At 46.4% G+C, this 22,421-nt stretch overlaps 1 protein-coding gene across 1 annotated transcript in view; it reads left to right on the top strand.

Annotated features, from left to right (window-relative positions):
• FAM13A (family with sequence similarity 13 member A) overlaps nt 1–22,421 on the top strand; it is a 1,072,469-nt gene that overhangs the window by 197,497 nt on the left and 852,551 nt on the right. Inside the window, exon 3 of the mRNA XM_086961617.1 lies at nt 9,221–9,430. Coding sequence (XP_086817743.1) covers nt 9,221–9,430 — 210 coding nt within the window. The remainder of the gene's footprint in view (nt 1–9,220; nt 9,431–22,421) is intronic.

Here is a 22,421-nt window from a genome sequence, read left to right as displayed (position 1 = left end):
AGACTAGTGCATCGGACACTACTTGATTGCCTTATAGGCAAGTCCGACCTTGGTCAGAGGGATACTGTGCGAGTACCTGCCTCTGTGTGTGTCTGTCTTTCTTTGAATCCCTTCCTACAAGACTGTGTTATTTGCCGTCCCTGGCATCTTGAGACCACTAGCATCATTTGGCATTCTTCCCCTCTTCTCACAGAAGTCCAGACTGGCTAAACAGTGGCCATTCCTTGCATAATGACGGCAGTCTCTTGCATAATGGTAGCATGTTTCGAGCATCCCTGCCTTAATCTTTGACATTGCAAGTCATTGACCTATTGTTTGGTATCTTTGGGATTACGGTGTCCTACTTTGGCATATGTGCAATAATATACAAGATTACCAACTAAACATTTCTTTTTACCTCAAAATTGAGCGAAACAAACTAGTATTATTTTAGTTTGTTAGGTATCCTTTATTCATACCTCTTTGTTTTATTATTTCATTATTTTGGTTTTTATCCATGTGTGAGAAAAACACTGAACGTTATACACTTTACACATAATACAATACAATTCCACAATACATCTATATACAATGTACAATTTACATCCAGTTTTTACCAGTAAACAACTGATCTTTGTGAGGTGTTATTTGATGACACCAACAACAGGGCAACGTCACGTTAAACTAGATATTCAATAAACAGAAATTAATGTGAAAAAAGATTCAATAGACCACGAATACATTCATTGGTCTACTAGATATTTAGTGTCAGTTTTCCTGTCTTTTGTGTTTGTCTGTGAAATATACATAAAAACAACTTCGTTTTAGTTCTCTTTCCTTCCTAGTAGCTCTCCCTTAGTTTGTTATTGTCGCTCAGTTTTACCTGTTCTACAGCTTGTCGCCGGTCCACAGGGTCATTTATTATTCATTAATTCTTCTGTAGTGCTACCTACAATGCAAGTGGGACATATCATCACCATTTGTGGGTGCGATAAGCTAAGTAGCCAAACTGCTCAAGCCCCTCTTAGACATACCTGCACGTGTCTTCGTTTTTATGTGGACACTTCTCTCTATCTTTGTTTCTGGGTTCACACTTTTGTCGTTATCTGTGAGTGGCCAAATGCAACCTGCAAGCCACAAAAAAATTCTTGCTTTCAGTCTCTTATCAACATTCTGTCCTGCTCACGTTCGCACGAAAAGAGGCATACCTGTTTTGTCTATATGCGCGTTTTGGCGCTGTGTGCTTCGCGCACTTCTTCTAGTTTTCAGACAACTTCCACAACTTCCTCAACGTGGGGCCATTGTGCTTTTCATTCCCTGTACACAAATAAGTTTAAGTTTTAGTCGCGAGTCTAGTACTTTGGTTTGTTAAGTCTCTAGTAGTTCCTCTCATCTTACCTGTGCATCCGGCAGTCCGGGGACTAATGCTTCAGTCTCTGGGTGTGGCGGCCATCTTTAGATGTGTTTTTATGCGTGTCAACTAAGTCTTAGATTTTGGTGTAGAACGTGGCGGCCATCTTTTAATGTGTTGTGATGTATGGACTTTATGGTTGCGCTATGGGTGTATGCTCTTATGCTAACAGATGGGACAGTTTCTGCTCATTTATCTTCATTATCTTGATACTTCAGACAGCATGTTGAGCCCAGTCAATGCGCTGTTGAATTTTAAGATTAAATACGCTTCTTTCTGTAACAAGGTTTTTTCAAAATCTGCAGTACTTTGTTGTTGATTGATACTAAACAGTACTGACCATCTAAAGTAATTTTCTCCATGTTGTTTATAGATGAAATGTTCAACCATCCGTGCAGTTAAGACTTTATTCTTAATGCGTGATCGATGCTGAGTTATTTGTGTATTGACTTGCTGATTGGTTTTGCCAATATAGATTTTTGGACACGGGCACATAGCTGTGTACACAACATTGCGTGTTCGGCAATTTGAGAAGCCGGCATGTTTCCACTTCACGTTATTATGTTGGAATTCTTTGCCTTCAATCGTGCTTGCACAGGATACACAGTTCCCACATTTGTGGTGCCCTTCAATGGGTTTCATCACCCATTGTGACAATAAGTCACTTTTTGGTTTGGGCAAGGCTATGTCGGCGCGCACATTTGTTGGCCGATGTTTCTATTTTTCTTGTACGCAAAGAGTGGACGGGGAAATGGACATTCCAAATTTTCAAGAAGATGCCAGTTTTTTAACACCATCTGCCTGAATTTATGGGTGTCTGGGCCAAAGGTGGTCACACAGACCAGTCGGTCCAGTCCCTGCTTTTCTTTTGTCTCCAATAGGCACTCTCAGGGCGTGAAGCGTACCCTCTTATAGGAGTGTTGTAGCAATTTCTGGGGGTATCCTCTATATTTCATTTCTCCACAGAAGGTCTGTGCATGCTGTTCATAGTCCGCTATTTCCGTACAGTTTCTCCTTATACGGAGTAGTTGGCCATATGGCAAATTGGCCTTTAGATTCCTCGGGTGCGCGCTCCGATGGTGCAATATTGTATTTTTGTCGGTCTTTTTCTTATGTAAAGATGATTTTAGATGCCCGTCTGTGCATGCAATTTCTACATCTAAAAATGTCATTTTAGTGCAGCTAGATTCAATGGAGAATTTAATGTTATCAACGAATCTTCTCTCATACTCTGCCATGTACAGTACTGCCATCTCTGGGGCATAAGGGCATCCCATCGCTGTGCCCTCCGTTTGCATAAAGAACTGATCATTGAATCTGAAATAATTCCTTTTTAGGGCCACTTCTGCTAGCTTGAGGATAAATGATGTGGGGACTCTATGTGGTCTCTCACGAGCATCTAAATAAAGCTCCCATGACCTCTAGTGCCTCGTCCTGGGGGATCTGGGTGTATAAGGACGTGACGACCATTGTTACCATTAGTTGGAATTCTGGATCGAACTGGGTTCTCTCGACTTTTACTAAAAAGTCAGTAGTGTCTCTTAAGTATGACTTGACTGTGCTAACAAAAGGTTTTAGAAAAAAATCCACATATTTTGCAATCGTCTAAGCAAGAATCGCACCCAGAGACGATGGGTCGTCCTGGGGGATCGCTCAAATTTTTGTGAATTTTTGGGAGGAAATATAAAATGGGAGTTCTCGGGAATTTTTTGACTAAGTACTCACTTTCTTTGGGGCCCACAAACCCATTATCTCTCCCTAGCTTGATGATATCTGCAATTGCCCCTTGTATCTCTTTCACAGGGTCTTCCTGCAACTTTCTGTTGGCATATGTGCAGACATTCTTGGCATAATATGACCCTCCTTGACCTAATTGTTGCCACACCTGATATCATGGTTTCCATCATTTATATATTGTGGGCTTCCTTGGCCTGATCGTGGCACCCCTGGCTCAGTGGTGGCCATCCCGATTATAATTATGGGTATTCTTAATAAATGTTTGGCATCCATAAAATGTTGGTGTCCAGGTGAAGCACAATGTTGGCTCTTCCTTTGATAGCATATTGTGACCTTCCTTTAGAATATGGTGAGCATCACTGGCATGTTATAGTAGTGCCTGGAAAGTAGAAGCTTTCCATGTGAGACACACATTCATATTAGCAATTAATGCAAATGACAAGCTGATGTTTTCCTCTAAACCTGTTTCTATTGGAGTAAAGAAAAGTGGGATTTTTTAAGCAAGTTTTCACCCCAGAAAATGACACGCGGTTTTTGGGTGTGGAAATTCTCAAGGGGTGTGTATATGTTCAGAAACTGATTAGCTGATTTTTGGAAATGACTGGTACTGCATGTTAAGTTGTGGGGACGCATTGCTGACGTTCTTTCCTTGATATAGAATTGCTGATGTGACATTTATTACTCCTGCAGAGGCATTTCACATTGAGGAATCGTATGTCATTTCGGATGCTCAGGAGTTAGTCACTAATGGTACACCTAAGTGGTATGACCATTAATGTAATCTTGTCTAATGTGGTCATTATTGTAAACGTTATTGGTTCGTAGCTGAGGATGGTTTTCGTTGCTTAGAAGTATCTCTTTTAGAAAAGGTTGGAGTCACCTGTACTTTAATCAGCACCATTGCATTCCACATAAATAGTCTTGCCGCGTGTAGAACGTTGGCATACAATACCAGACGCGTCCACTAGATGGCGATATCCTCCTTCCTTGTGAATGAGCTGAACTAGGGTTTAACAATGTTGCATCCGTTTCCACAACATAAGCGAAATAGCTAATTCTTGTGTGAACTAGGAGCCACTGAATGGAGACAGTCAGACCAACGCCGGATTTAAGATTTTGTAAGGATTTCTGACGGTGCAAAATCTTTAGTAAGAAAAATGGAACGCTCTGCACTTGTTGTTGGTAATAAATGTGTTTGCTGTGGTTCAGTGCTGATATACGGCGGCTTAGCTGCTGTCAGTGGCTACTGTGGTGCACTATATTTGTGAACGAGTCTCCCATAGGATGAGGTTTAGGGTAGCATTACAGATACTTTGTATCAAATAACACCATTGCAAGTTGCTTATTTCGTTACAGAACAGACACGTTGCCCATTGCTAGGGGGCTCTGTGACTTCACTTTTTAGGTCGAGCAGACCTAACCCTCAATGCGTGAGCATTGAGGTGTCTGCTTCAGACCTATTGTGGCCCGTATTTAGGAATGTGGACAGCTACCAGACGCGCGCTTTGACGAGGTCAGATTTCACCTCGGGAGCGAGCGTCTGGTAGCTGCGCATGCGCGAAGCAAATCCCTTGCTCTCACACACACAGGCAGCCCCCACCCCTCTGCATGCACGCACACACACACACACACAGGCGCGCGCATGCACACGCAGGCATACCCCCCCCCCCCCCCATACTCACAGGCACGTACGCACTTCACATCAGCCCTGGGCCCCACTCACCGACTGCGCTCTTCCGGCGGGGCTTCTCACGGCGCGGCGCGTCTCCTCATCTGAATCGGGGCTCTCTCAGGTCAGAGGAGCCCCGCAACAGGCGCCACACTCCTTCTTCTCCCTGGCCCCCTCCTGGGGACCCGGGCTACACCGGACGGCAGGGCGCTCCATGCGCCGGCAGCTCGCGGACCTCGGGAGGCGGGACTTCCGGTCGGCCGCGAGCGGATTGGCCGGCCGGGCAAGAGCTTCCGGGTCGCCGCGGGCAGCGCGGCGGCGCCCTTTAACATTTTTGTTTTGTTGCTTGCTTGTTATTTTATATGGCACGAATTCTTAAAGATTTAAATACGGCCGGCTTCGATATGCATGGTTTGGGGCTACGCCACACATTCAGTAATGGCGCAGCTCCCAGGGCTGCCGCCACGCTCCCACAGCGGTGTTAGTATTTGTATCCCTACCTAGTTTTGCTTAGCTGGGAGCCATGTTCTGAAGCAGCCTTTTACGGAATTAAAACATGACACTCGACCCAGGCATGAAGGACTGACAACAAAGGAGAAATTAAGCCGAAAGTAAACAGTAAAGGAAGCGGCCGAGGCGGAGGGGAAGCATTCTGAAGGGGGGTCGCTGCGGTTTTGAAACCAAAATATCCTGGTGCAGCCGGGTCCGCATCCGGCCCACGGGGACGGGGCCGCCCGAGCCGGAGCTCGTGGACTCTGAGAGGGAGAGGTAAGTTTGTTTTGGTTTTCCTCGAATATCTCTGGCAGTGCCCATTGCTCCGTGGCGGTGTCTCCCGTGTTGGGAAGCAGAATCCTTCGCCGTAGGAGGTGTGTGTGTGGGGGGAGGTGGGGGCTTTCCTATCTCTCCATCCCCGAAACTGCCCTCAGGAAACGCAGCGCTATGGAAAGAGATCTGCCTGGAATCCGGCTGCTGGCGTGTGCCAACCATCCTGAATACGTCTCTTTCACAGTGGCATGCCGCGCGTCTCTGACAGGCAGCTGCAGCCTTGTTGTTTTAGGGAAATGTGCTCCCCTTCCCTGCCGTTCAAAAATCAGTGGGCGAGTTCCAAAACCTAAAAAAGTGCAAGCGAAACTGAATATGCTTGTACAATGCTCCTTTAAAGCTTTTTTTTTTAATGTCGTGAGTTTGTTTTATATTACTCGTCTAGCCTATGTTTCCTGACACAGAAACGTTTACCCGCTCAACACACATCACACTTAATGCTACAACATCCTGTGTGATTATGTCCACTCCATGCAAAACAAAAAAAACACCAAAATAATAAATAAACAATCATTATAAAATAGTCAGTGAGGCATGTTACATGTGCCTCGCACACCGCTCATTAAATGCAACGTGTACGATCAAGGCCGGGCGGCGCTGTGACCACTGCCCGGCATGAAGACTTCTCTTCCCCACCTCGTTTAGTTTCTCCTTTCAGAATCAATTAGCCGAGCGCTTGCCTAAATTTCTCCCCCCTCCCCCCTATTGTTTCTCTCTCCACGTTTTGCCCCTAACATCAAATTACTATGAATTGCTATGAATTGCAAAGCAGCTGCCAGCTGAGCGGAGGGAGCAGGCAGCTTGCCGAACACAATCGCGTCTCCTCATGTAAATGCAGGCATCATTTTTTATGCACGTATTACACGCCACTTTTTTACAGCCTTTACTGCTAGGGACGGCGAATACCTTCACATATTCAGACCTGCTCAACTCATAAAAGATGCACATTCACCGTCTCCGCTGCCCTGTGTGGCAAAAATAAACAAGACGCAGGCACACATGTGTGCGCACAGGCAGACAGACTCACAGAGATGTCTGTAGGGGCGCGCCTTACAGACCTGCCAGGGAGGTGTTCTGAATTCCTTGCACCCGTGGACTGCTGGATGCCGGGTAAGTGTATATAAATTGCCTTTATTATGCTTTTAAAACGCGCATTTTTTCTCTCAGCCATCAGCCTGAGTTTAACTTAAAGCACAAATTAATTTAAAGCACAAATATCTTAAATCTAGTTTCTGCAGTCACATCGACCTCTGATCATTTGACAGAAGCCCGCTCGGACAGGGTATGTCGTTACCAAATGCTTGCCTTTGTAGTTTGCAAAAAAAAAAAGAAGCTTTCTTTATATGCGTTTTCCTATTTAAAAAATGTTTTTGGGGTTCAGCTTAATGTTGTATTCGGGTGGGACCAGGGAACTTGAGAGATTCCGTAGAAACATCTGACATGGGGTAAAGGAAGGGAGTGGGGCCGCCTGGCCAGGGACATGTTTGGCATATTGCAGTTAGGCCCAACCAGGTGTACAGACACAAAATAGAAAAAATAATAAAAAGCAACCATCGCAAAACACACAGAGCGTCATTTGTGAGTGGTTTCGTTGGCACAAAAATATTGTTATTGTATTTATATAGCGCCTACAACTCCTGACGAGGTGTTGAAGCGCTTTTCAACTAGTATCACGATTTTTTGTATTTATTATACGAAGAACAAAGCCAAAAGATTCCCTGATTAATCACTGTTTTCCCCAGCCCAACCTACACACCGTTCACATGGGGGGAAAAACTGCGTGAAGGAGGGTTGGAAACCAGACTAGCAGGTTACGTCAAAGGGTTCAGTGAAGCTTGCTAAAATATAGCTTTTTGAAGACTGTCCGCCGCTGGCACTGGTCGTCAGAGAAACTATGCAGGGCTAAACTTTGTCATGATTTCAGAGTTTGGAGAGGCGCGGAACACAACAGTAATATGGTGCACATCTGTGGTGGGACGTCACAAAACTGGACGAATACTGGCTTTAGGTATGGGGCTGTTTGAAAGCTGCCCTTCATATGACCCCTGCCTGCATGGCGCTGCAGCATGATGTTTCATTTTTATTTGCACTAACAAGACATGTAAGATGATTGGCAATTGCATTGGGCATTGCTAGATTGGTTATCCTACGTCATTCAAGGACAAGTAGAAGCCTGACACTTTTATTTAAGTATTAATTAAAAAAATTAAAAGCCATTGTTATTTGTAATATCAATACATCGAAGTCACGTAAATACAACACATATTGCATTACAAATGCTATAGGTGTCACAATTGCAAACGTTATAACTATTGGCATTGTAAATGACAAAGCTATTAATTTCGCTATTTTCAAAACCAACACAAATACAAAATGTGTCATTTGCAATACCAATAGCTCAAACTTTCCTAATGCGAGACCTATTGCATTGCAAATGCTTGTTATGTTTGCAGTCCAGAGAAACATTGAGCCTAGCAATGACACCTGGCCATGCTTTACTAAAGAAGAAAGACTGTTCTCGTTGAAAGATGAGCAGTCTAAGTACGTCTAGGCTGCCATCTGTTTTTCTTAAATGAAAGTTGTTAAAGTGTGTAGAAATACTGGGATAGGGAAGGAGCGTCGGCGTGGAGCAAATGAAGATTTGTATGTCTAAATGATAAGGAAAAGGAGAATGCATTTGATGCAGAATGTAATCCATATCTGACAAACCTAGAGTTATAAATAGATGAAAACGTGATTTAAAGTCATCAGAGATTTGAGGGGCTTGTAGTATATCCAAGTACCTAACGAGTTTAAAACAGGTCATATTTCATGCTAACTTTGTGTACAGATGCAATTGTAAATGTCTGTCTGGGCAGTCATCACTTGTGTTATGTGTTTGGAATTGAGAATGCGTGTTCCTTTATCTAAGTTGTATGATGTGCTAAGGGGCAGATGTTTTGTAAATGGTTATTCTGTTTACACATCGCCTGTGGTGTATATTCACAATGTACGTGTAATGTGCCTGCTCCAACTTATACTACAGCTGACAGATCAATATGATGCTCTTCCATCCATGAGCTCCTGATTCTCAGAAGAGCATCTGTTGGAATAATCTTTCTTTTGCCCATATACGGAGAAGCATTATTTATTTCAGTAACAAGGGGCTTTGCCTAGTGCTTGTAAGTAAGTCCAATGCTGAGAAAGCAAGTGTCCGCATGCTGTCCGGGTGATCCTCCTCAAGTTGGAGTTCTATGCCCAGACATGAGCTTGCTGTACTGTAGATACTTAAGATGCCCCGACTGCTGCTGCCTAACAAAGGTGAAACGTGCCTAGAGTTCCTTCTGTCTCACTCGGTTTGGCCTAAAAATCAACTTTTTGGTGAAGGGCAAAACAAGCTAAAAATATTGGATTGGAATGAATCTGAGGGACTTGGCAATGTTTGAGGTTGATAAACAAAAAAACAATTCACACCTCTTCAGATCTGCTTTCCTGTGGGTGGGTGCTCTTGAGATGTAATCATTGGAAAATCATTCTTTTGTATCATTGCACGATCTACGAGATCCAGCAATTTATTACAGTTATGATGTGTTTTTTTCTTCTCACACTTTGTTTATGTACAGGGATGACACAAGAAGGCCTCTTCAGGGTGAATGGTAACGTAAAAGTGGTGGAGCAGTTGCGAGTGAAGTATGAGAGTGGAGAAGGCGTAGACCTGAACACTGATGGAGACGTGTACTCTGCCGCCAGTCTGCTGAAGCTGTTTTTGCGTGAACTACCTGATGGGGTGGTCACCTCTGACTTGCATCCCAAATTTATCCAGCTTTACCAAGGTAAGTCCTTTCCTTGAGGTCTTCACTCCAGTATGCTAACTTTGTCTGTCACTGGCAGGAACCACAGTTATTGAATTATAAACTCTTTGTAGAACTGCTTTGAGAGTTGAAATGAATGAATGAAAGAAAATAGATTTATAAAGCCCATGGCTGCCCGAGAGCGTCCCAGCGCTATAGAACAAAAACAGCTGAGGAGGGCGCTAGAATTTAGGAGTCCAGAGACAACAAAAAAGTTTTAAGGAGTTTGCGAAACCTCAGATAACTAGGTTCAGCTCGAATCCTGACCGGGAGAGCATTCCATAGGGTGGCCGCGTTCACTGAGAATCGGCGCCCCTCTGTACAAGCTTTCTTGACTCTCTGAACAATGGCCAAATTTCCATGGTCTGAGCGAAGGGACCTAGTGGCCTTATATGGGCAGACCAGACTCCCTAAAATAGGGGTCCCTTCCCCGGTAAGGACTTATGAGCAATGCATAGGGGCTTGAATTTAATCCTTTCACGTATTGGCAGCCAGTGAAGGGCTCTGAGTGCAGGTTTGGCTGAAGATCTACGAGAAGTGCCAGTAAGCAGCCTGGCCGCCGAGTTCTGAACACGTTGGAGGGTGTTAATGGTAGATTCAGGGGCAGCCAAATAGAGGGCATTGCTATAGTCTAATCTAGACAGAATTAGCCCTTGAATAGGCAGTTTCCTCGACTGCGCTGGGAAGAGGTGAAGAATCTTCCGGACAGAGCGCAGCAGGCCCACGCATATGCCAGCTGTCTTTTTCGCTTGCGTCCTAAATGAGAGGTCCTGCTCGAGCCATACCCCCAGACTTTTTAGTTCGTTCTTTAGGGTGGGAGGGACCCCCAGGCAGGAGGGCCAGGTGGAAATAGGTAAGGAGGTTATATGATGGCCTAGGAGCATGAGCTCTGTCTTGGCTCCATTCAGTTTGAGTAGGGATCTATTCATCCATGAGTAGATTTCAGAGAGGCAAGAATGAAGGTTTTCAGTGCAGTGCTTCTCTTGGGAGAGCGAGACGACTAGTTGGGTGTCGTCTGCGTAGGTGATTACCTTAATCCCAAAGGGACTAACCACATCCTCCAGTGGAGCCATATACACATTAAGCAAGGTAGGGTATCAACGAAGAGCCCTGAGGGACCCCACACTGGAGGGGGGTTAGTTTGGAGCATGCATTGCCCTCCCAAACCTGAAAGGTTCGGTCCCTCAAAAAAGATGAGAGCCACAGCAAGGCCATGCCCGATACTCCCAGGTTAGTCAGGCGCTGGATTAAGGTTTTATGGTCCACCGTGTCAAAGGCTGCACTTAGATCCAGGAGGATCACACTGATCCTCCCGAAGCCAAGATACACCTTGCCTCTTCAGTCACTGCTATCAGGGCGGACTCTGTACCCTGACCTGGGCGGAAGCCCGTTTTGGGAGTTGCGTAGTAGCCTGTTACTTTCCACGAAGGAGGAAAGCTGCTGGTTTGCAATTTTCTCTGCAATCTTGCCGATACCCGCTAGCAGCGAGATTGGACGAAAATTGGCCAACTCCAGCGGGTCAAGCTCTGGTTTTTTTAATAACGCTTTTACAATGGCCTGCTTCCAGCTGGGAGGAACAATTCCCTGAGCGAAAGAGGCATTCACAAGGTCCGTAGCCAAGGGGCAAATAGTGGCTGACACACGGTTCAAGATATACAGGGGCGCAGGGTCACTGGGGGATCCGCTCTTCATAGAGGTCAGAGCTTTTTGGAATTCCTCCCTTGATACCGGAGTAAAAGCGTCTAGGAAGGGGCCAGAAATATGGGCATTAGGTTGAACGTGGTCAGATGCTTGATCACTTTGTGTTAAGGTTTTTAATATATTTAGAATATTGCTTTCAAAAAAGACCGCTAATTGGTTACATCTGACTTCCGACGCCTCCTGCACCATTGGAGGATTAGGTACCTTAAGGAGATCTTTCACTATTTTTTTTTTTTTTTTTTTTTAAAAACCTTTATTTACAAATGCACAGTACACAGCGTCTGCCTACAACCCCGCAGGGCCGGCCGCTATGACAAAAAAGGCTGAGCGAAAAGTGCAATACGAGGCAGCACGTTGCTGGAGCAATCTCTCACATCAACATTATCGGCAAGAGCGTGGCATCATACAAATAGGATAAGAAAGGTTTAATTTTATGTTTTTGTCGAAGAGAACACTAACAAACAAACACATGGTATCATTGTGGCAAGGGTTGCTGGAGGTGGGGGGGGGGGAATGAATGTAGGAGAAACGACGATGGCGAGGGGGGGGTGGAGCGCGCAAGAAAAGCATATGGTGAGAATAGAAAAGGAACGTAAATCACGGAGAGGAGGGGAGAGGGACCTCATAGTCAAGTGGGGGAGAACAGATGTCTCCACGATAAGCATTCCAGGGAGCCCAAACCCTGGACCACTTCCCCGGACGCCCCCGGGCCTCATATACCGTCTTCTCTCGGAACATGGACCAGTCCATGTTCTCTTTCCAGGCACTCAACACTGGCGGTCTAGGGGAGCCCCAAAGCTGCGCAATATCCCTCTTCGCGATCATGTTGCCAAGGGTGACCCAAAGTGTCTGAGCAGCAGTGCAGTCAGACGGTTCCCATACATTCAAGAGACAACGACGCGCCTCAGGAAGCAATGGGACCCCCGTGACACGACTCATCACATCATGCACCCTAGACCAGTACGCTACAATCATCGGACATTCCCAGAGAACGTGAAGAAAGGTACCATCCATCCCACATCCACGCTTGCATCGACCATCCGAAACCAAACCCATTCGCACCAGACGCATTCCAGTAAGATACACGCGATGAAGGATTTTCAATTGGACAAAGCGAAGTCGTGCAGGAATAGCCACCTCCTTAGGGGAGGACACGGCGGACTGCCAGTCCTCGTCGTCCAATTCGAGTCCGTCGGCCGTCCAGGCAGCCCGGAGCTTCTCGAGCTGGTCAGTTCTGTTATTAATGAGCTTCTTGTAAATTAAGGAGATGGTACTGTCTGGGACGTGGCCATCTAGAACTCGATCCTCCAAGGGGGAGGACTGCGGAACGTCCGTACCGGGGGGGAAGACAGATGACAAGGCATGCCTCACCTGCATATACCGGAAGTGCTCCCTATCATCGAGCCGGTATTCTAGCTTCAGCGATTCAAAGGACTTAACCGCGCCACGTGTCCACAGGTCCCCCACCGTGCTAATCCCAATCATGTCCCATTTCTCAAACCCTTTCGTCTTCCACAGGTTGCCCAGACGTTCCGAATCATACAGCGGCGTCATACGTGTCAGTCTACCACCCCAGCCCGTGGCCACCGTAGCGTCTCGCCATGCCCGCACCGCACATTTCGTTGGGCCCGTAAGGAGTCGGAAGGGGGCCTTAGAGTACAACGCCCTATTAAAGTTGCCACCGGGCAACAACAATTTATCCAAAGCAAAGGCAGGAGCGGGCTCCGGAGCGTATGTCGCATGGTTAATGGCACTCAGGTGTGAGGCCCAGTAGTATCGTCTAATGTCCGGCAGCGCAATACCTCCGTCGTACCAGGAGAGCGTGAGCTTGGACAAGGCAATGCGGGCACGGCCGTCCCAGATAAGTTGCCGCTGTAAACTCTCGACTTCATGGAAATAGCGAGCTGGAACAGGGTCGAAGAAATTTTGCAGGGCATAGAGGAATCGAGGGAGCGACATCATTTTAAAGAGCGCCGCCCGGCCCAATGGAGATAAAGGCAGATCGCGCCAACGCCGAACGTCCTGCTTCAGTCTGCGGAGTGGGGCATACAAGTTCCGCTCATAGCGGACCGAAGAAATCATGGATACATGGACCCCAAGATACTTAAAACCGTCCGTCGCTACCAGGATGGGGAATCTGCGGGGGAGAGGCGGCAGAGTACCAGCTATGGCATAGACACAGGACTTGGTCCAATTAATGACAAGTCCCGAGTTTTTACCGAAGGACGTTAGGACGTCGAAAAGAACATTGAGCGACTTCTGAGGGGAAGTGAGATAGAGGAGGATGTCGTCCGCGTACAAGGAGACACGATCCTCAAGGTCAGGGGACCATCGGATCCCTTTGATCGAGGGTTCCCACCGGAGCCACGCGGCCAGAGGTTCGAGTGCCAAAGCGAACAAGAGCGGAGAAAGAGGACAGCCTTGACGTGTGCCACGGCCCAAGGGGAAGGGGTCCGAGCACCGACCATTCACCGCGACCTGGGCTAGCGGCTGTTCATAGAGAAGCTTGACCCAAGCAATGAAATTGGGGCCAAAGCCAAATTTAGAGAGGGCTGCCCATAGGTAGGGCCATTCAATAGTGTCAAATGCCATCGTGGCATCAAGGGAAGCGACTACTGCTGGCTCGGCGAGAATAGGAGCTCTCGCGAGGACACTGTGGAGCCTACGCAAATTAAGAGCAGTGTTTCTGTGGGGGATGAAGCCGGATTGATCCGGGTGGATCAGGTCACAAATCACAGCAAGCATCCGATTGGCCAGCACCTTAGCGAGGATTTTGGGTTCCGCATTAAGGAGGGAGATGGGGCGGTACGAGGCACAACGGTCACGAGGTTTGCCATCCTTATAAATGACCACTATGGTAGCGAGGCGCTGCTCAAGGGGGAGGCATCCAGCCTCAACCGCCTCGAGGATCATGCAACGGAGGTGGGCGGCCATCTTGTCGGGGCAGAGCTTGTAGAGTTCAATGGGGAGTCCATTAGGGCCCATTGCCTTACCCGAGCGAAGGGAACGAATTGCAAGGGCAATCTCGTCGACAGTAAAGGGGGCCTCCAGAGCGAGGCAGTCCGCATCAGACACAGTAGGCAGAGCAATGTCACGTAGGAGTAGCCTAGAGTCGGCCTCATCTCGATCACTAACAGGCGTATAAACCGTACGGAAGTGGTCAACAAAGCACTCAACAATATCACCCGGATCGGAAACAGTCACACCAGAATCACGAACAATGGAGGGAACAACACGACTCGCACGCTCAGTCTTATCCAACCACGCAAGAAGCTTGCTAGCCTTGTCACCCACATCATACAGTCGACCAAGTTGATTAGACCGCATCAATTTAGCAGCATCCGTGACACAGGCTTTATAGTCTGCTTGCTTTAATTCCAATTCATGCAACAGTGCAGGCGTGTCATTCCCACCCAACTCACTTTCAAGCGCAGTGATTTCAGTTTCAAGGGCCACAACGGCCTCCCTCTTGTCCCTACGCTCGGTGGCAATGAGTGACAGGGCGGAACCCCGAATAACCGTCTTAAAGGCCTCCCAGAGAACAGTGGGGGAAGTGACTGAGCCCATATTCTCAGAAAAATAGCAATCTATTGCCTTAATCAAGTCTGAGCGGAGCCGAGGGTTTCGAAAGTGCCAAGGAGGGATCGGGGGAACTCTGTTACCAGGAAGACCGCCCACAGAAATCGTAATTAGCAGGGGGGAGTGGTCCGAGATACCCCGGGGGAGATGTCGAATCTCACGAACAGTGGACAAAGTGGAGGCTAACATAAGAAAATAGTCGATGCGGGAGAGGCTGCCGTGCGCACCAGAGTGAAAAGTGTATTGGTGGAGTGTGGGATGTAGTGAGCGCCAGACATCAACTAAACCAAAAGTGTCAGCCATTTCACTGAGCCACATCTGGGACTGTGGCAATACTCTAGGGGGTAGCCTGTCGCAGTCGCCGGACATGACAGAATTGAAGTCCCCGCCCAGGACCAACAAGCCGTCTGGCAGCCCAAGGAGAGTCCTGCCTAAATCAGCATAAGTGGTAGCCTGCAGTCCCGGGGGGATATAGACAACAACAAACCCGACCTGCTTACCCTCCCACCTCCCCGAGACAGCAGCATACCGCCCACGCTCATCAAGGATAACATCGTCGATAGCAAGAGCAAGGGAAGACCTTACCATAATACCCACACCCCGGGAACCCGAGGTGAAACCCGCATGTGCAACCAGTCGATAACCCCGGCGGTCTAAGGCCTTGCAAGCATTGCCAATCAAGTGGGTCTCCTGAAGAAACACAACATCAGGGGCGTGGCGCCTTAAGAATTGCAGTACAATGCCCCGCTTAATCCTGTCGCCCAAACCATTTACGTTCCAAGAAAGAATCCGCATTTCACCCCCTCCCATTGCTACAAAAACATTCCACACCCACCCCCCAGCAGAACCCACTATGAAAAGACATTGCAAGATGTGAAATACCATGTAACAAAGAACAAAACAAATTAAACAAAACAGAACCCAGTCCCCAAACACCAACCCCAAGACCCAAACCCGTTACAACACCCCCCTCCCTGCACCCCTGCTGACTAAAAAGCCACCCCCAACTGCAGTGTGCCTGTCGCCCCATACTTCTACACAAAGAACCCCCCGAGGAGGAAGGGAGAAATCACCCGTTACCGCACCGCCACGGGCAGAGTCATTAGGGAATAAGTCAATGTACACAGTACGTTTCATAGTCTCAATCGGAACCTCTAGGGCATCTGTTACTCCTGGGCCGCTGCACCACCTTCCGCACCACCAGGGCCTCCACTCCCAAAGTCCTCTGCCGGCAACGAGTCCAGCCAGTCGGCTACACGTTCAGGTTGATCAAAGAAATAGGCACGCTCCCGATATTCGATCCGGAGCCGGGCCGGAAACAGCATGGCATATTTCAGTCCCCGGTCCCTTAGACGACGCTTCACTCCAAGGAAACCTGATCTTTGCCGCTGCACTTGAGGAGTGAAATCGGGATATATGGAGACAGAGTTATTGTCATACTTCAGGGGACCATGTTTACGGGCGGCCTGGAGGATAGCATCCCTGTCCCGGTAGTGAAAAAGCCTGGCGATGATAGGCCTCGGTGGGTTCCCCGGCTTCACTTGACCTCCAGGAAAACGATAGGCGCGCTCCACGGCAAAGAACTTACTAAGTCCCGCCGGAGCCAGTTGGGCGACTATGAGTTCCTCGACCAAGAGATCGGTAGCTACAGCACCATCACCTTCCGGCACTCCGACAAGGCGTATGTTATTCCGCCTGGCCCTGTTGTCATAGTCCTCCATCCGCTTAAGCAGTAAGTCGTGCGATGCACGTAGATTGCCAATTTCGGATTGCGCCTCAGCCATGTCGTTCACCAGGCTCGACGTTTTAAGATCTAGTGCCTTCACCCGCTCATTTGTTTTGGCCAAATCGGCCCGAATCAGAGTCACATCCACCGCCACCGTGTCTATTTTGGTCACCACAGCTTCAAATTGTTGACTCATGTCGGCCTTGAGTCCAGTAATGGCAGCCATTAGGTCTTGGAGCGACACTTCCGAAGTAGACGATGTGTCCGTTTGAAGTCCTTCAGCACCCATACATACGGTCCCGGGGGAGCCCCTCGGCTGGGTGTAGCGTTCGATCATGTTTGACTGGATCGATCCCCCCCGGGTTGCCGCCTTCCGGCGTTTTTCGGCCTCCACTTTCGTCGCCATCTCGCATTCAGTGTCGGCCAGATAGCCAGGGGAAGTGACGAGAAGGTAGAAAAGTCTCGAGACTCCGATGCGCCGCTGAGACAGAGGTGTCGCAGCCTCCTTGCCAGTCCAACGGAGGATAGTGCAGGCTGAGAGGGCCGCAGGCAAAGCAGAGTAGGAGGAGACGGGAACAAAGAAAAGGAAACCGAAAGTGAAAGCAATACACCTCCGGCGGGCCAGATGCCAGGCAGCCGTTGTTGTTCAATTACAGGTCGGCCAAAGTGGGCAGCCGAGTCCCCGGTCGCGCCCGCGGGCAGGCCAGAAAGTTGCAAAGTTCAGAAAAATGGTCCCCAGGGTCCGATTTTGACCAGAGAAGGATCAGTAGCATCAGCGATGATGGCGCTGCAAAAGCCCGTCAAAATGACCAGGATAAGTGAAGGATAGATAAAGAAGGACGGCGCGGGTCTCGGGAGCTCTCTGCTCACGCGACCATCTTGGATGCCCGCGTAGCTCCTCCTTCATCTTTCACTATCTTGAATGTCTCTGGAGGAGTTAGAGGACGTTCTAATTTTCTCCTCAAGAAAAGCGGCCTGGGTCTGTTTCCGGGATGATTTGTAAATCCTAATAGCCGCTCTATACTCAGCTTTATTATGAGAGGCCCAGTCTTTTCCCCACGTGCGTTCTGATTTTTTACAGATTTTTCTAAGCTCTCTAAGTTCTGGCGTATACCATGGTGATTGAAAAATCCTGCTCTTCTTTACGACTTTTTTCTTGGGTAAAACCGAATCAAGGGAGCTATTCAGCCAGTTTGAGAAGTTTTTATCCGCCTCTAAAGGGTCCGGATCAGGAAGGGGAGCTATCTGCACCAATCTATGGGTCCAGCTATCAAGAGGGAGCTTGGAACATGCTCTCTTTAGAATGCGTGGAGCCTGTACCTGTGGGTAGTCGGTGCTAGTGTGCCAAGCAAATGGGACCAAAAAGTGGTCGGACCAGGGTAAGGGAAGGGGGGACATGATTCTAAGTGTAAAATATTCGTAAATAAAGGGTTAAGAAGATACCCTTTAGTATGAGTGGCATCTTTGTTTTTAAGGTACAGCTCAAAAGATTGTAGTTGAACCTTTAAAGAAAATTACATCACAATAAAATAACTGTTCACTTGTAGCCTGTGAACCCAGATTCCCCTCCAATCACTCGGTACCTCTAGCTTTGCCTTCAACCCTGTACAATTCTACACTGCCTTTTGACTATGTTGATGCTTTCCAAATATCACATGCATGCAAACAATATTATCACACAACAGAAATGTTAAGTTCGTCCATTATCACACAGAAGGCTGTACTTAATCCTTGATGGACCAAACCGGGGGTTTAATGCAATATAAGTAAGTAAAATATGGAGTAACAGAGAGAAAGGGCCTGCAGAGCCGAGGACCAACTTACAACTAACCCCAAACGACTGAGCGCTCAAACAACTTTATTTCATTCCCACATTGGACACACAGCAAACACCCACCCCACACATTCAAGTACTCACCTTAGCCTAAATGGATTGTGTGCCTACTGGATTTTAACAACTGAACACATCTATCAATATAGAACAAGCTTTGCAACTACAAGAAAAACTTTGGACCTGCTTTTTCTACCAATCATTATGGACATTTCATGATTCAATGAATTTGAATGAAATATAGAATTGATGTGTGCTAACTGCATAGCTGTTCTTCTGAAACCGTAGGGATATCTACATTTTTGGCTGCTCTTTCCAATACTGCATGAAAGCGGGGTATGTCATCTGGAGGAGAGTCTGGCTGTCCTGGCAACTGGTTACCTCTTTTGGTAGGATTCTTGCTCATAGTCTTCTTCTTGATCTCCTTCCTGTAGTTCACTTTCTTCTTCCATTTCCGATATCTTGATAGATACTGAAGTATCCTGTCCTCTCATTTCTCTAGATGGGGGTGGAACAGGGTGTGAAGTTTATGGAGCACTGAAGGAGAGTGCGGAGGAAATGTCTCCAACTTTGGGAGAAGTGAAGGCAGGGGAGGAGGTGGTCTGCCATCAACTGGATATTTGTCAATGGTGCGTTGGTAGACATCCATGGTGTGGCCACCAAAGATGCCGCCGCAGTTGACAGTGCTCATGTCGACAGTATCTTCAACGGGGCGATCTTAGTCAGCGATCCATGTGCCCTTTGACTTCAGTGTAGGAGTGGTTGTCGACAAATTGACAACTATGATGAAACCTTCATGGATGATGAGGGTTTTGTCCCTGACGCAGAGGACAGCAGACCAGACAGGGCTTCAGTGGAGCTAGATTTCCCCCAAAACATTAGCAGTGTTTGATTTTTGCCCCTTTTAGAGTATGTTTCTGGGAAAACTACTGTTTTCTCTTTTTAGCTGCAGGCGCTTTTAGATGAAATGTCTATCTCTAAAAAAGTCAATATTCTTTCCATTTCAGCATTTGTGCAGCCTTCATGAAAGTGCTTGGTGGAACACTTCTAAAGGCATCAATCATCCCCAGAGACCTTTGGAAGAGAGAATATTCTTTTTCTTCATCAGAAGATTTTATAGATATTGCAGCTAGATGTCTTGTGTACTGGATAAAGGCAAATAATACACAGATTATGAGGGTCATAAATGGATATTCTCTTCTGCCCATAGTCCAGAGCAAGGTGTATAGCTTTTCCTTGTCAGTCGTGTCTGCAGCTGGTGATGGGGAAGGGTCCACTCGCCAAGAAAGTGGAGATTTTCCTAAAAATAAAAACCCTAAAAGGAACGCACTATGCTGAAAGCTGACGTTAATGGCTGGATGAAGTGCGGTGAAGACCAGAAGAGATAGTGTGCAGGTTAGACAACGCTCTTCTCGGGGACTCGCTCACACACAACATGTGGTAGAAACCTGAGATATTGTGACTTCTACGGGGATTCAGAGGACTTATCACCTCAACTTAATTTGCTGAAGTTTGGGTTGTTTCAAATGAGCTGCTAAACAAACATTGCTTCTAAGGCCTGTGACCATTTTAACACGGTTTACTGCGGTATGCTCCTTGTCAGGATGGAGACTTGGTAAGCGCCTGACTTAATTTAAATCGCCCAACATGTGTGAAGTCCGTTACTTTGAAGCGTAGCGGTCTCCTACCATCATTAGAGATTACCAGGTCTCTCAACACTTCGTGTTGTTGACATTTGATTTTGTTTGCATTTGAGACCTGCTTTACTTTGGTTCTATCAGGAGATGTGCCTCACCTGTACTATAATATACTTACTGTTTGTGATATACTCCAAATCCCTGGTGTGCTACCTGTATAACAGCAGTGTCTCTTTTGAGTACTTACTTGTTTGATGCCACAGTAGATCTGTGCTCCAAGACTTAATGGTTGTCAAGTGGCTATAGACAGTACAAGTGTCTTCAATATTCAATGTGCGCGGTCTCGACGTTCATCCAGGTTACTTCCGGCCTTACTGTTATCAGTGATTGCACTTGACATATTCACGAATTAGATAACTGCTACGGGAGACATGATTTTCCTAGTTGAGTTTTGGTATGGTCATATGGTCTTGGTTCCACTTGCTATGATGCTGTAACCCTCCATCTCGAGATCATTCGCCCAGACTTTTTTACTTGGATCTTATTACACATCTGCATCTCCTTATCCTTACCAATAGCCTTGAAGAAGTCACTTGTGTGTCGACACACACAGTGACTATATATTATATTGACATGTACTTTATGCAGAATACTCCATGTTAACACAATAAAGAGAATTGGACTTAATCTACTGGCATCCTTACATTTATGGACATGATACATGTTTGATTTGACTTCTTTACGAGTGCTCTGGAATCTATTTTGTATTTGATTTTGTCCACCGGATCTGACCCAGTGCCTTTGACTACGTTGGTAGTAGGGGGCCTTTATACATAGTATAGCACCAAACTTACGACTTATTGCCTATAATATACTTATCCACAAAATTATTTCTATTGGGAGGTGCGATTGTTTATGCCAGTGCTACCGCTTTGTAAACTTAAAAAATAAATAATGGTTCTTTGGATTTTGTTTAGACAAGGACTAGTCACTTATAGGTCTAGACTTGCGAGACGTCATATTAAAGAGTTCTATATTAGCTAAAGTGGGGCAGCACTCGGGCTGTGTTGCTAAATATGGAGCCAATAGATTAAAATATGGGATTGTATAGGGTAGGGAGTCAGCCTTTATAGCCTCAAAGTCCTGTAAAACTGACCTGCAGGATTCAAATCGACTTAGATGAGGTCAGTGCTCCGTGAGGCTAGCTTTCCAATCATCATTTAACTTCCATTTGTAAACCAAATACTCAACATTTAGTAAGGAGAGCAAACTCAGAATCTTAAATGCTGGGACATTGGCACATGTCCTTCACAAACACAATCTGGGCAGTGACTGGATTGAGGAAACTTTGTTTGACAGTTTAACCAAGCAAAGTTCACCTTGTTGTTTGGTGAATAAGCTATTTATACATCGGGTTGTGATTCTGAGAGTTCATTTAGTTCCCTTAGTTGATGGATAACTTTTGAATAGAACATATAAAGTGACAATCGCTAATAAATAAGGGCACGGGGAAGGATGCCAGGGTGCCATTCCAAAGGACCTTTGTACTGCTGAATTGCTGTGGTGTACGTTTTAACCGGAAAATGCAGCAGCAAGCTGGGCATCAAGTACATTTGTTATCCGAGAAGTTCTTTCTGCATGGTCAGTTCAATCTTTTAATTTGCACTCCCTTAGGTTGACCCTTCTTTTAAATTATTTGAGTGCTGCCAGTCAGCTTTTCTGTTTTGCTTTGTAGGGTGCCCATTTAAAGCACAGTTGGGGAAAGGAAATTTGTAACTTTGTTAAAAGCGCATACCTCATCCCAAAGACATCCGTGCACTGTACCAATAAACAAATTTATCATCATATAAATGCTGAAATTACATTAGAAAAATAATTAAAATACAATTGGATAATACAAAGATGCAGAAAAGTAAAACATAAGAAAGATAATAATTGAGGGCAAGTGTAACAGAATGATGCCAGTAAAGTACTACAGTGCTGGCACGAAGCACCGCAGGCTACAATCGCTTATGTTATGTTTTACTGTGCATTTGAGGTAAATGGCACACACTCCTAAGCAAAGTGACATAACCAGCGGAATGGAAAATGTCCCTAATTATGCAAAATACTTCAATTTTGCGGAGGCCTAATTCCAATTTCAAAATTCCTCTGCTGAAACAGCTTTCCTGCAAAATGTGAGGAAAGCATGCTATATGTAAATTCAAAGTATCATGGCTTTAAATACATCTGGAGAAAGGGAATGGAAAGTGATGTGGCAGATTTGAAATTGAATCCTGAATTGTAACTGAAGCCAGGTAAGTCTAATCTGAAACTGAGTGATATGATCACATTTTGGGCAACAGTCGCTAAATGACCTACTGAATGAAAAATAGCTTTTAGAGGGATTAGAGTAGCCTGTAGAAGGAAAAATGTGAAAATACTTCCACTGTCCAGTCTTGTGAGACAAAATGGCTGAACACCAGCAAATAATCTTAAAGAGAAAAGGCTACGTTCTAA

This window comes from Lissotriton vulgaris, chromosome 3_1, assembly GCF_964263255.1.
Source record: "Lissotriton vulgaris chromosome 3_1, aLisVul1.2, whole genome shotgun sequence".
NCBI classification, from domain to species: domain Eukaryota; kingdom Metazoa; phylum Chordata; class Amphibia; order Caudata; family Salamandridae; genus Lissotriton; species Lissotriton vulgaris.
The sequence above is the reverse complement of the archived record's forward strand: the minus strand, read 5'-3'. Positions and strand labels throughout refer to the sequence as shown.